Raw genomic sequence first — 14,841 nt, forward strand, 5'->3', positions numbered from 1 at the left:
ACGCTACCAGCCAGTCTGGAGGAAGCGATTGACGTCCCTGAGATCCAAGATAGGACGCAGGTCCTTATCCTTCTTGGGAACCAGAAAGTAGTGGGAGTAGCAGCCACGACCTACTTCTGGGACAGGAACGCGCTTGATAGCTCCCTGGGCCAAGAGAGACGTAACTTCCTCCTGGAGAAGTGCCGGATGATCCTCCGACATGCGGTGGTAACGAGGTGGCATGGCTGGAGGGGTAGCCTCGAAGGGGAGGGAGTAGGCCCTTCGGACTATCTGCAAAACCCACCTGTCCGAAGTGATGGTGCGCCAGTGGAGGAGGTTATGGCGAATCCTGCCACCCACTGGCATTTGATAGGCCGGAAAGGTCGGACAAGGAGGGTTTGGAGGCTGCTGCAGAGTTGGTGGAATGGCCCGCCCGCTGGCCCCCTGAACCATGCCGCTGGTTCCCACGTCCCCGACCGCGCGAAGGTTGGTTAGCTTGTTGCGGCCTGTGGCCCTGGGTGAGACGTAGCGGGGCACCCCTTCCATAGCCACGAAAGGGGCGAAAAGCAGACTGTGCCGGATGGGAGAAGAGGCCCAAGGACTCGGCCGTAGCCCGAGAGTAATTGAAGCGCTATAGGGCGTTGTCTGCTTTGTCGCCAAAGAGGCGATGGCCATCAAAGGGCATGTCCATCAAGGTGTTCTGGACATCCCCTGAAAAGCTAGTGGACCTCTTCCAGGTATAGCGACAAAGCGCTACCGACGTTAAAATAGTCCTGCCCACAGAGTCGGCGGAGTCCAGCACACAACGGATCGTAAACTTTGCTGCATCTCTCCCGGTGGCGACAGCCTGGGAGAGCACTGCCGGGCCTCCTCAGGACACTGAGGCAGCACTTGGGTCACCGTATCCCGCACTGAGTGCGAATAACGGCCCAAGAGGCATGCGGTGTTCACAGACCGCAGCCCTAAACTTGCGGAAGAGAACATTTTCTTCCCAAGATGGCCCAGCTTCTTGGATGCCCTTTCTGGTGGAGCGGTAGGGAAGGCGCTTTTGGAGGTGGAGGCTTGGACCACCAAGCTCTCTGGGGTGGGGTGTTCGGAGAGGAAAGTGGGCTCGCCCGGAGCCGGGCGGTGGTGTCGGGCGATCATCTTGTCCATGGGAGCCCCCATGTTGGGCCTGGACCACGTGCCCAAAAGGATGTCGGTGAGGGCCTCATTAAACGGAAGCAGGGGCTCCGAAAAGCTCACCGTCGGTTGAAGCACCTCAGTCAGGAAGTCAGTCCTGACCGCCACCGTAGGAATCTCGAGGTTGAGAGCCTCTGCCGCCCTACGCAACACCACAGCGTATGACACTCCCTCCTCCGTAGCCACGGTAGGAGGAGACAACATGACAAGGTCAGGTGAAGTGTTAAGACCACTGGCATCCCCCAGTTCCTCTCTCTAGTCCTGTTCAGAAACAAGCTGGTCAGTTAAAGGGTCACCTGACCCCTCCCAGTCCTCCTCATCTTCTTCTGGTTGCCACTGTGGTTGGAAATAGGCCCCAGAAGTGAAAAGGGGCACGAAAACCTCACCCGACCCCGGTCCGGTGCCGTGTCCACGTCAGGAAGGATGCTGGGGTCGACACTGGCCGGGGGGCCAACCGGCGTCGGTCACTGTAGTGGTGCCGTCGAAGCGGCGCCGGTAGAGGCGTAATAAGGTCAACCGGTGCCGGCGCCGGCGGGGTTGGACCGCCAAAAGATGGCATGCATCGCCTCGTAGAATGTACGAAGCTGGGCGGGGTTCGCTCCAGGTCCTGGAAAGGGGGAGGAAGCTCGGAGTCGACCCTTCATGCTCGGCACGCAGAGCCGCAGGAGTGGCACCACCTGAGCGCCTCGTCAAGTCGGCCGACCGAGAAGGTGAAGAGCGACGATTCTTCTTCTTCGACTTCTTCTTATGCTTCGACTTACCCGACCCAGAGTACGAAAACTTCGATGAATTCAAGCCGGACTGATGGTGGCTCCACAGCCAGAGTTTCGAACTCCCTCTCGACTGGGACCTCGAACGGCACGGAGCCAACTACCGCCGTTCAAGCAACTTTCGGGACTGCTCCCGCAAAGCCTTCGGCGTTAACAACTGACAGTTGGAGCACGACTTGGGGTCATGGTCGCGCTCCAGGCAAAAGAGGCACACGCGGTGCGGATACGTCACCAACATCAATCGGGTACAGGAACCACAGGCCTTAAAATCGGGCATCCCTTGTGCACCTGTTCGGAGTCGGAGACTCGAAACAAGACGTCGACAAAAGTCTTGAAAAACGTAGTCCAAAAATTACTGAGGTACCGCTCTTCCCGGATCTGCGCTGACTGGCGCGGAAAAAGAAAGAACTGATGTCGGGCCCGCAAGAGCGGCATCTAAGTAGCTGCAGCAATGTCATCCCGGCGACCACAACGCCGACGACTAACGCGGAGCCGACCGATGCCACCTTCCGACGCGCAGAGGTACTGCTGATGAAAAAACTTTACGTATCGAGTCTGACGCATGGGGGTAATTCTAAGGTAAGGAATCTATAACTAACGTGTTTCTTTCAGATAGAATGAGCACTGTCTTATTGCAAATCACGGTTTAAAATGTTCAGTGTCCACTTTATTACCATTAATTCCAGAATGTTGAGGGGCAGCCTTTGCTGTTACTATGTTCCGTACCACAAAAGGTTGTTTTTTGTTCAGGTGGAAGGCGTGATTATTTCGCATTCAGTATGAAGCCTTATTTGTGGAATAGAGACACTGCTTGGTGAGTGTAAGAAAGGCATTGCCGTTGGCTTTTGCTCTATACTAGTCAATCATCCAAGAATTTAAAAAACATGAAATTCATTAGGGCGAATGTGCACTGCAGACATTTCATGAACACCCATGGGACTGCAGTGACACCCAAAGGCTAGTACTTTGAATTGATAATGGTTTCCGCTTACCACAAACTTGGGGTACAGGTGCAGTGCTGGATGAATGGGGGTGTGGAAGAAAAGTGTCTTTGAAATCAAGGGTCACCAAGTGATCCCCAACACAGAACATAAAAATTAGATCAAGTAGAGTGTTCATTCTAAAGTGCTCTGGCACAAACTAGAGGTTTAGAGGCCATGTAGTATCAATCTGAGCGTTTCGGTTTTCTTGGGAATCAGAAAGTAAAAGAAATGGGTGGAAGTGGTTCTTTAGCTCTCTTCTTAAGCAATGCCTGAACTTCTTAGTGCAGCCTTTGATGTTCCTGGTAGATGCTCTGGCGGAAAGAGTGAAGAGTGAGAGGGTGGTATAAAACCTCAAGCAATATCCATTGGTAACAATGGAAGGGCCACATTTGTCTGAGGTTATCTCTTCCACTGGGGAAGACAGAACTGTAATCCTACTGTAGCTGGGTGGTTTGAGGCAGAGGGACCTTTACCTTGCGCTCTTCTGGCCTTGCTGCTGTCTCATAAACCTACTCTTGTTTAGGTCCTGAGAGTTTGTCACTCCTGAAAGGACTGCTGTAGTTGGTACCCAGGATACGGTAGAGTTTCTGCAGATTTTACCTAGCTTTCATCTATTGTTGCCAATATCCTGAACTGCCTGCCAGGGTTTGAAGTGCCCCTACTGTCTTTGTATTATTCATAATTCTTTGGAGCGTAGAATGATGAAGGTGTTGCTGAGATTCAGGTAGAATTAGCTGTTTGGACTACCTGATGAACAGGGGATCCTCTCGTGCCACCTCACATATTGTCTCCACTCTTGGAGTGATGATCTGGGTTTCAACTCGGTCCTTTAAGATATCTGCCAAGCTCTTACGCAGAGGACTGACTTGCTGCTTGAAGCCTGCCTTGTACTCTCAGAGTAGACTGCCCTGCTGCTTGAAGCCAGGACTACCAGAGGGATTCCAAGGACAAGTTGGCTGGCCTCCAGTTCTGAGCTACAGGGACACAACAGGCACTGACAACCATGAACCCGCACCTGGACCCTGCCTAAAGTGAGTCCTGCCCTCCAAGTGGTGCCCCTCCCGTCCTTGACCCTTGGAAGTGGTGTAACTTGGGAACATTTTCCACCAAAAAGTGGACAGAGAACTGAAAGGAGACGGGGACGTTCCTGCCTGCCGATCTACCTCGGGAAAATCGCCTTGACCGAGTTAGCTCCCACTACATTCTTCTCCGCAGCAGTCCTTTTCAGCAGCTCCTAACAGAAGGGGTATTAGTCCTCGTCCTTGTCGGCTACAGCCTGCAGCTTCAACCCACTGGAGACCAAGTGACAAAGTCCGAATGTAGAAATCTTCACTGGATCTTCGTCCTGCAGCTCCCTGGCCATGAAGCCATCTCCTCGGACAACGCCGACTGCTTTGCCCTGCTAAACTTTACCTTTTGAGCAACATTTCTCCAAAAATTCTAGAAATTCTGAAAGCAAGCCAAGTCTGGGCCCAATCAATCTCATATATCCGACCCGTACTTAATCGCGGTGGTCGTGCTTTGCCCCTGTCTGGCGGGACCAGATACCTGCAGGTGGTGCTCTGATATTTTAGGTGCTATTTTTCACTAAAAACTTTAAAATTCTTAACTCCAATTCACTGATTGGATTTTTGTCATTTTGATGTCAAATTATTTATTACAATTTTCTCTATTTTTCTAATAGGTGTGGGATTTTTGTATTGTGTTTTCACTTTACTACTGTTTGAGTGTTACATAAATACCTCATACATTGCCTCCAAGTTACGCCTGACTGCTTTTGTACCAGACAGTTAAGCTCAGGTTCATTTTGAGACTTTTGTGGTTCACCCTGACAAGGATTGTGGTGGTTACTTCAGAAGGGGTTACAACCACCTCAAATAAAAACCTAATTTCCTGCACTTACTATAACATTTAGGGAAGAACTGGAAGGGCGTGTCCTCCATAACTACTCTCCCACAAGTCGTTCTCATACAGCCTGACCTTGATATTTTACAGTCCCATGTGATTTTGGATCAGTTAGCAGTAATGCAGTGTCCTTGTGTCTTGCAGAAACTAATTCTGCTTGAAAAGAAATTGCTTCTGCAGCACGACAGCTGAGCTGCTCCGAAAGGTACAGCTGAAACAGATGACAAGAAAAACACTCTGGTGGAGTACATGTCTTGGTGTATTGTGGGTTTTGGGGAGGGATCACAAGTCACTTTAACCACAAAACAGACAGACACAACTTGCAACATCCATGCCCAACACTAGGAAGCAGGAGTGTGCAAAGCATGTGATGTAAAGCAGAAGATGCTGGTAACTGGCTGGATACTTCAGATCACAATTAAAGCAGCTGTGGTCACTAACTTAGAGCTTGTTGCAAAGGAGACCACTTCCCTTGCTTTCTTTAGACGAATGACCAGTTATTACAACATTTATGAAACAAAAAGCCTATAATGGCGACTGTCTCGATACAGCAAGAGTGAAAAGAAAGTTGCTTGTCTAATAATTTGCTTATATCCTTATTGGTAAACCTTTGTTGGCCTAAGGGATATTCCCATACCTTTTAAACTCAGGGTTGACACAGCAACTTTCAAAAACTCCTTGCATCCAGACTGTCCAATAAATAGACTCACATTTGTTCAAAATATCCTGAAAAGGGCAGGAGACATTCAAATGGAAAAACTATCAAACATAACATGACTCCTTACACTAACCAGACTTTTATCCTGTCTGTAACTCTGTTAACAGTCACACTTCAGGCCATTCACAATTCTCACTGGACATTGGAAGCTGTGTGCACAGGTTTACTGGTTTTGTTAGATCTTCTAATGATGGTTAACTCAAATTACCAATGATCCCTTACTGTCAGTATAAAATACTGCACAAGAAAGATGGTACTAGACAGGTTTGCTCTTTTCTGGCTGTATTCTATTTCAGGATGACCGAGTGGCAGGTGGCACATTATACCCCTATACCCGTCAGTGAGCTTCAAGAGGCAATCTGATTGATTTGTTGTTCAACATCTACATATACCTTACATTTGTACATTGAAACAAAAAATGTGCACAATATTCGGATGAAAAACAAAATCATCTGAACATCACCAGTAGACACGATAACCCTGAGCTTCCAGTGAAAATAATAAAAGGATTGAAAGATATTACTTAAATCTGGAGACCAGCAACGGTGTGTTTGTTGCTCTCGGGGAAGAAATGTAATCTGCCTGTTCAACCTTAGTGGAAGGAATTGGCAGTTGGAATGGGCATCACCGCATGGGAGCCTTTGTATTGTATGCGAAAAACGCTCTGGGATCTTCTAACTGGCAACTCCTTTCTAAAATGAAATCAAATCCTTTGTCACTGAAGAAGTCAATCACGATATTTCCTCCACACTGACAGGCCTTTCCAAACCCACTACTGTCTGCAAGTTTTGTAAACCATAGTAAGGATTATTGGTAGTTCAAGAAGATTCAAATATTTTCATACTGCCTCTACTAGGCACAGGGATCTATTCAAAGTGATTTGCCTATTAATCAAAGCTCCACGTCAAAGCTATATAAGAAAAAAAGGCTGAAAATAGTGTGCAGCTCTACACATCAATGCAACAAAAATAATCTTCACTTAGAAACCCATAAATCGTGAAAAAAATATATTAGGCCTTCTCATATGCAGCCGCTCCAGTATAAAATCAGCTCCATAGTTATCTCTGGATTCTGGTGACTTTTAATTAAAAAAATAAACATGTTAAATACTAATTTGTTCTCATCCAATCAATACGTGTGAGCTCTATCATGCACTTCGATCAAGCTCGAGAAAAATAATAAAATAAGTTAAAAATCACTTAATCGGTTACTCACCAGTAAATGAAACATGTCAATATCAAGGATGCAGGGAGACGTTTCATTTTTTTCATTGGGAACCAGTGCTAAACAGGGAAATACAATTATAAGTACAAAAAATAATGCAAACTGGATCATTTAATACTAAATAACGCAAAGGTACTCACATATTTACTATCAACAACACACTCATATTTGGCCTACATGCCACGCCAATGAACAACTGTTAACATTTTTATTTGTTTCAATTTAGTTTTACGTTCTAAAATAAAAGTAAAGACATGAGAGTTCACTGGATAAGAAGTGCCACAATATTTTACATGCAATTACATAAAAAACTGTCGTACAAAAAACACTGATAAATAAACTGCAAAGTTTGCGCCGAGAACATTAGGAAGAACTTTAATAGAAGAGTGCTGCAAAAATGTTGGAGCGTAACACAATTCATTATAGCTGAACGAGAACACCTTAAGAGTAATCAGTTTATCAGGATACCCAAACAAGCAATACTGCCACAATTGTGGAAGTAGGACAAACAGGAGACAGAAGAGGAACGAAGAAGAGGAGTGTTACCTTCCATATCTACATATACACGGCAAAAGAAAATATAAGAAAAACTCACTTTCCAGCAACTTCGACAGTGGTTTCCAAAGGAAAAAAGTTGGCCTGGCAGCTGCCACCGTAAAAAAATAAACAAGTGGCCCTGGCCACAGAGAACTAGTTATTTTTGATCTTGTCACCAATGATTATCAAATCTCTTTCCAATGAGAGCATTATCAGTTTCATCTAGGAGCAGGAAAATGCTTAGTAAATTATCTAGAGATAGCACAATCCCAAAAACGGTTGCCTATGTCAAAGAGCTTTCTTTTTTGGGTCTAGCTTACATAAAGCGGTCAGTTGCCGAAGATCTTTTGTGAACAATGCAATACACAGAGTGGGTGCTGGGTCAGTCCCTTATTCACGAATGGATAGCTTTCTTGTCTATCACACTTTCCTGCTCCTGATTCCATGGTTTTCATGCTTATTCTTTTGTTTGTCCTGCCTAAGAAGCATTCTGGACCCCATGCTTTCATTGATGGCATGTATCCTTCCTCAGCTGTCAGACCTCCCACTGCAGCGCAGATGAAATCTGTGAATTGGACACTCTGCAAATGCTTGAAGTTTCAGAGGACAGTAAGCACTTTCATCCCTTTACAAAACTTAAAAGTGAAAGAATTAACTAAAACTAGAACAATCAATGAACCGTGGAACATCAAGCCACACAATCGTGGAACCTAAAAGCACACAGTTCAGTCAGGGAGGATGAGCAAATAGCAAGAAACCAGTGGTAGAACATAGGATCTTTATGTGTATGAAGTCACTAAGAAACTTTGCCAGCTGGTAATGGGCCTTCACACTTATTTTCACAAATTCCTCTGACAAAATTTGCATTCACACAACAGAATTAATTCACAGAGGAAAGCGTGGCCTATACTAGCTTTAAAGAAAAGGTTACTTTTGGTTATGATCTTTCTGGTGTATATTTTCTCGATCTGCAGATCCCTCACAACTCGAATATCGCAGGTACCAGACTGGATATGGAAACGTTTGCCATGGCTCTCCTGCGCCGGTGTGTGTCTGTGTATGGGGTGGAGAGGGTGATCCATCTCAATGGCAAAAGTGGAGTCATAGGGACATCGAAGATGCCATATAGCTCCCAAACTGACACCCTTTCAAGGGAAAACGATCAAACATCAGCAGTTTTAGCAGTGCAGGAATGATGTTTGGAACTTTTTAAAGGGCCTATGACCTTCCTTCAGATTGTGATGAGGGAACAGGGTGGCCAGCTAGGAAGCCGGTCGGGAGCCGTTCTCCACTAACCTTCTGATATGGACTCCCAATGATGTTTTGATGCTGTGCCTTATGACGCTTTTCTAGCCCGCTTTCTCTTCCTCGTAGCGGTCGTGTCTCCTTAGTGTACTCTGCCCTTGTGGACCCTGGAGTTTTTCAGGACTTTAGCTGCTGACTCTGACCGCATTGTGCCAGCTCCATTCGGCGTCTGTGTTTCCGGCTGCGAACCCGGGGCGCTGAGGCGGTTAAGCAGCTTGGAGTGTTCTGTGAGCAACTCGTGAGCACCTTGCGCTTCTGTAAGCCTGGGTTCACTTGCTCTGGCTGAGGTGCAGTGGGAAGACTGAAGGTGAGACGTGGGAGAAGCCGCCATTGTGGTAAAGGGGGAGGCGGTGGAATTGGTGAGCTTTCTCCATGGTCTACCCGCAATTGAGGGCCGTCGGAGCGCTCGGTGAGTCCCGCCGTGCCCGGTGCCGTTTTACTGAGTTGTATCCTTGCCATTTGGTTTGATTCTGGAAGAGACACAGGAGAACCCACCATTGTGGTAAAGGGGGAGGCGGTGGCATTGGTGAGCTTTTCCCTGTCGGGCTGCTAGCAGATCTGATTCTGGATGTGTTGTGGTCTGTTTTCCCGCTATTGAGGGCAGCCGGAGCGCTCGGTGAGTCCCGTTGCGCCTGGTACCGTTTGAGTTGACCCTTGTTATTGGGTTGATTTTGGTAGAGCCAGCACCCAGAGCACTTGTCGGTCCCAATTTGAGCTGGGTACTTTGCCCCTGGGAACTTCGGAAGTGCACCTCTTAGCAGTTAGCCCTTTTATAGATTTATGCCACATAAAAATGGATAAGGCAAGGTATGATACGGCCCCTAAGTCTATGGAGTTAGTTGCTCAGCAAGGTGGGGGAAAAAAACAGTTTACTAAGGGGGATCTCCCGACACTACACAAGCCATTATCTGTCCTTCCTACTAGCCTTACAACGGATAGCGAGGCATTATTAGGCAAAATGTACAAACTAAGATCCAGCACATTTCTCAGGAGAAAGCCTCCTCGTCAATAAGTCACGCAGCCCACCCAACCTTTAGGAGCCTCATTGAATAAACATAAATATAGGAAGCTGCCAGTCAAAGCAGGGGAAGCCACCCCTGTAAAGGAGAGAAAGAAAAAAACTAATCTAGCACCTGCAAAGGTGACTCCCTCACTCAGATCTTATTTTAAACTTAATACACATGGCGGTATGGAAAACATTAAGCAGCGTGTATCGGTACCAGGGGCCCTCTTGCCATCAAAATCAGCCATAACTTTGTCTAATAGATTCTCCTCTCTAAGTGAGTCAGCTGCTACTCCGGGGGGAGGCAGTGAGAAAGAAGGAGATAGTTAGGGGATGCGTTCCAGGAGGTGGTAGCGCAGGGATCGGACACAATACAAGGGATGTTGAGGCAGTTATCTGTGGAGATCAAAGAGCGTTTCTCTACCTCAGAAATAAACCAAAAGAAGATCCATGACACTTGCACCAGCTTAGAGGAAAATCTGTCTGTATTGGCGCATTGGATGGAGGATCTAGAAAACAGGGGGGGGGGAGCTGGGGTTGGAGGTGATGGGTAATACTCGGGAAGTTTTCTGGTTGAAGGAAAGGGAAAGGGATCTATCGGAAGACTGGAGAGACTTGAAAATAATTCAAAAAGGAATATTATCAGGATTTTGTACTTGAGAGAAGGGCTGGAAGGAGACAATATTAAAAGCTTTGTTATAAAGATTTTGACTAAAGCCTTCCCACAGGTCGCCTCGGCATCAGTTTGGGAAACTGAGATTCAGCGACTTCATAGGGACCCTTTTAAATTGAACCCTGGACAGAAGCAGCCCAGGAAAATCCTGTTATATATTCAATCTTACCTTCTTAAGGAACAGCTACTCGGGGCTGCTCTCAAACTTAAGAGTACACAGGTTCTAGACGCATCTTTTAGAATAAGGTCAGACATCTCGGGGATTACAGAGGATAAAAGGTGGGAGTTGGGTAAGCGGATGGACACGCTGAGAGAGCTTGGGGCTCAAGTACAGTTAAGGTTCCCTGCCTTCTTAAAAGTAATGTGGGCCAACAAGATGTATAATTTCAGATCTCCTGAGGAAGTGGATAGTTTTCTGGCACATAACAAACTTTAGATAATGGTTTGAAGGGAGTTCAGTTTTTGCAGTGATGATACTGTGTTTTTTTTTTTCTTAGAGGTTAGTGGGTTTTGGCTCAAAATGGCAATTGTTAATTGCCAATGAGTGGTCAGGGAAGGTTCCCATGGGGGTTAGGGGGGTGTTGCACGTGTGTGGGTGGGGAGCATTGGGAAAAAAAATCAATCAGCAATAGGGACCTCATGTGACTTAACCACCTGTAGATATAGCTGGGGGTGGAATCAGGACAATGATGGGGATAGACCTACTTGTGGTGGAGGCAGACGCCTTGAAGTTTTATGTCGGAATGTGATTGGATTAGAGTTAGGAGAAGACAGCGCTTAATCATGCAATATCTCAAAGATAGTCCAGCTTGCTACAGTCAGTATGCAAAGCACTTTGACAAACAAAGATGGGTTGCTAAGATTGTAGCCTCTGATCAACAATGCTGCTCGAAGGGGGTGGACATAATTCTTAAAGTAAATTCAGGAGTTGAGCTTGGAACGACGCAGGTGAATGATAGAGGACGTTGGGTAATAGCTGAGGTTAGGTGTCAGGGTGCCAAATATACTTTAGCCAGCTACTATGGCCCCCAACGAGGATGAAATTACTCCTCTGAATAATCTTTGTCTTGCTTTGGCAGATCGTGATGCCCCCCTGATATTAGGAGGAGACTTCAATGTTCTCTTAAATAATAAGTTAGATAGATCTTCCCCTAGGACTCAGATTGCGGCTCCACGGGTCAAAGCCCATCTCTTTGCAATATTAAAAAATGTTAATTTTTGCGACGTTTGGCAGAAATAAATGGGGGATACTAGGGAGTGTTCTTTTTATAGTAAGAAGAATAGCCATAACTCCAGAATTGATTATATATTCATGGAACATCCAGAACTAGGTAAAGTAAGGCTAATTGAATATCTTCCTATCCACCTCTCCGATCATGGGGCTATAGCACTAAACTTGGAACTTCACCCAGAGCTCTCTTTAAGGAGATGGACTCTGAATAGGAATCTTCTCCTACAACCATCTATCCAAGGCTTGATAAAGAGGGAAACAGCCATCTTTTTTCAGCATAATCTGGGGTCGGCCCCCTTATATATAGTGTGGGATGCCTTTAAGGCCTGGTTGAGAGGGACTCGAAAGGGTGCAGCTGCGGGTTGGGCCACATCTCAAAAAGAAGAGAAGGCAGATTTGGAGGTGCAGCTAGTAGAGGCCAAGGCAGATCTAAAGGCTGGGCAGGCTTCTGGCGTAGAGAAGGAAAGCCTACTAGTGAGGGTTGAAGATCTCGAGTTGAAGTTTAGGCTCAGAACGTACGAGTTACTTACCTTCGGTAACAATGTATTTGGTAGAGACGATTCTAGCCGCAGATTCCTTAATGTAGAATTACCCCCAGGTGTGAGACTGGACCTGGAAAACTTTCTCTGCCCCAGCATCTCTGCGCGCCGGGGGGCGGTACCACGCGACTCCGCCCTGACGTCGTCCGCGGGCGTGATGTCAGTGAGGTCACATAAGCCCCACCCCGGCACGCTGACATCAGTTTTCTTCGGAGAACTTTTAAGCGCCACAGAGCGGAGCCATCACAAACAAAACTGAGTAGAGTATGGGAACAGTGTGTGAAAAACCAGTGAAACAGAAAAGAGAGAAACGAAAGGGGTGTAACAGCCCCAGTTGGAAAAGTGCCAAGCACCAAGGCACAAAACACCCTAGCGAGGAAAGGCATAGCAGCAAAAGAGCAGAGCACTGCTCTGACGAACACTGTTGCAAGCGAAGGCGACAACTGTCCAGGAGGCACAAGCATGTGAAAAAGGGCACAGCAGACGAGAGAGAGAGAGACTGGAATCACCACCCACAACAGTGTAGGGCAACAAGCCCGGAACAAAAGAGGAACAGCAATCCACCCCCAGACAGACGACACCCTCAAGGAGGGCCGTATCCCCTGAAAGGAGCGAAAAGGCTGAGGTACAGGCAAAAAAAAAACAACTCAGAAGACTGCAAAAGAAGCAGAACCCCAAGCAAGTAAAACGTAGAAGAATAAAAACAGGCCCCTACACCGGAGAAAAGGCAGGGTGGAGGGATGCAGTAGCACACATGAACCAACCAACCATGTATCATAAGGGAAGGGGTGGAACAACCAAGCAAAACCAAGTATCCTGTCCGAGCAGAGCGAAGCGGACACTCATATGAGACCAGCCACCCGGAGGGAGGCGAGTCCAGAAAACCACAGGAAAGGTCCTCCCAGAACGGGGAGGAAGGGCGTGTCGTGAAGTAATCTGCGGCTAGAATCGTCTCTACCAGATACATCGTTACAGAAGGTAAGTAACTCGTACATCTGATAGAGACTACAACCACAGATTCCTTAACGTTGAATAGATACTCAAGCCATACCCAAAAGGGGAGGAGGGCCTGCGAGAGAACCTCCCCAGTAGGAAGAAACACAAGGCCCTAGCAAGGCGAAGGGAAGACCAGGAGACTCCAAGCCCATGCAAGGTACAATGGCCACAAACCCTCGTGGTGTCAGACAGCTGCAGAGGAGCACCCATGAGTAAAGAACAACCCCAACTCCAGGGAGAAGAGGCAGAACCGGAGGCAGAGCCTGCCGGAGGAAAACAAACAATGACAGAGGACAGCTGAACAGGCATAAGCCGCAAGGAAGCAGGCAAGGCAGGAACGGCTCCACGACCAAGGAACGCAGGCCTGAGAAGAAAGGCACAGGTGCGCAAAGCCCAAGCAGAACAAGAGGCAGGGGCACAAGGTAGCACAACAAGGGCCATGGCGGTGGGCCAGCACAAGCAGGCATGCACCTCCGACAACAGACAGCACCAAGGAGGAGCGCACCCAGAACAAGCCAGGCGCAAGCCGAGGGCAGAGGCCCAGAAATGCAGAACAAACCCCAAGAAAGGATCGTTCAATAGACACACACCGGCCCATGAAGAGAAATGGAACCAGCCATAAGAGAAAAAAGTGTGGGGGGGGGGGGGGGGGAGAAAGAGAGGGAGACAGACAGACAGAGGACGGACTAAGCGGTCAACCGGAACACAGGAAAGCCAGGAGAAACCCAGCACCCCTGGAACACCAGACAGAGGACCAGGCCGAAACACTGGACAAGAAGGCAGAAACGCCACAACACGACACCACAGACAGCATATCAAACTGTCAAGCGACGAAGTGAACACCGAGAATGACGGAACCTGGAGCAGCACAAGCCGCGCCCGGACAAGATACAAGAGACCGCCCAGCGGTATACAGTGATTCCAAGAAAGGCAGGGAACCCAAAAAATGGGGTACCCATACCTCCCCAGCGCAAGACAGAGCTATCCAATAGCTACAATTACCCCACATAGGGTATGACACGTCCCACTAAAACATGGGAACACCTCTTAGGGAAAAACCCGCAGCAGAGGACCAGAACATAAAGATAGGGTATGATACGTCCCAAGAAAACATGGGAACACCTCTTAGGGAAAAAATCCCGCAGCAGAGGACAGAACAACAAGCATTTGAAATGCAATAGTTGTCGCATTTACTAAAGTGTGAGGAATTGGCATTCTAAATGCCAATGCCTTTTATTTACTTGATTATCTAAACAAGAAAAAGTGATTGGACGTATAATTAACTCAATTTCTTTGAAAAGACCCTTCCTTTGAACAAATAAGCAGGGTTTGGTGTTTTTATTTCACCTTTTTGACTTTCACATAATTTTTTAACATACAAAAAGACATTACATTCATGTCATATAGAAAGAACAGACATATCCATTCAACATTACATCAAAGAATAAACAAATAATTGACATTTACAGGTTTCATGACAAAAAAAATTAATGATGACGAGTAAACAGAAATGACCAGTCCTTGAGTTGGAAAAAGCAAGAATGTAACTGTGCAGACCGATTTACAATTTAAATTGCTGCCACCTGCCACACACAGCTAGTCGATAAACCGAATACAACAGGCATACTGCCTAGTTTGTTCACTGTATCAATCAGTGCAATCCTAATTATTTCGTCCAGCTGTGAGGGGTGATGCGTTTCGGAACCCTAATATCATTGGAGGGTTCTCATCAGGACCAGGACCCTAAAATGTAACGAGAACGATACACTAGTATGAATAGAAATGTGCGACTTATT

The 14,841-nt window shown here is 47.0% G+C and overlaps 1 protein-coding gene across 3 annotated transcripts in view; it reads right to left on the reverse strand.

Moving 5' to 3' along the window:
- The window catches only part of UBR2 (ubiquitin protein ligase E3 component n-recognin 2), a 1,393,714-nt gene that overhangs the window by 338,182 nt on the left and 1,040,691 nt on the right, over positions 1–14,841 (reverse strand). For all 3 annotated transcript variants that reach the window (XM_085612829.1, XM_085612828.1, XM_085612830.1), the window contains one exon: positions 6,753–6,820. In XM_085612829.1, the coding sequence (XP_085468955.1) occupies positions 6,753–6,820 (68 nt within the window). The remainder of the gene's footprint in view (positions 1–6,752; positions 6,821–14,841) is intronic.

This window comes from Triturus cristatus, chromosome 6 (genome assembly GCF_964204655.1).
Source record: "Triturus cristatus chromosome 6, aTriCri1.1, whole genome shotgun sequence".
Classification (NCBI taxonomy): Eukaryota; Metazoa; Chordata; class Amphibia; order Caudata; family Salamandridae; genus Triturus; species Triturus cristatus.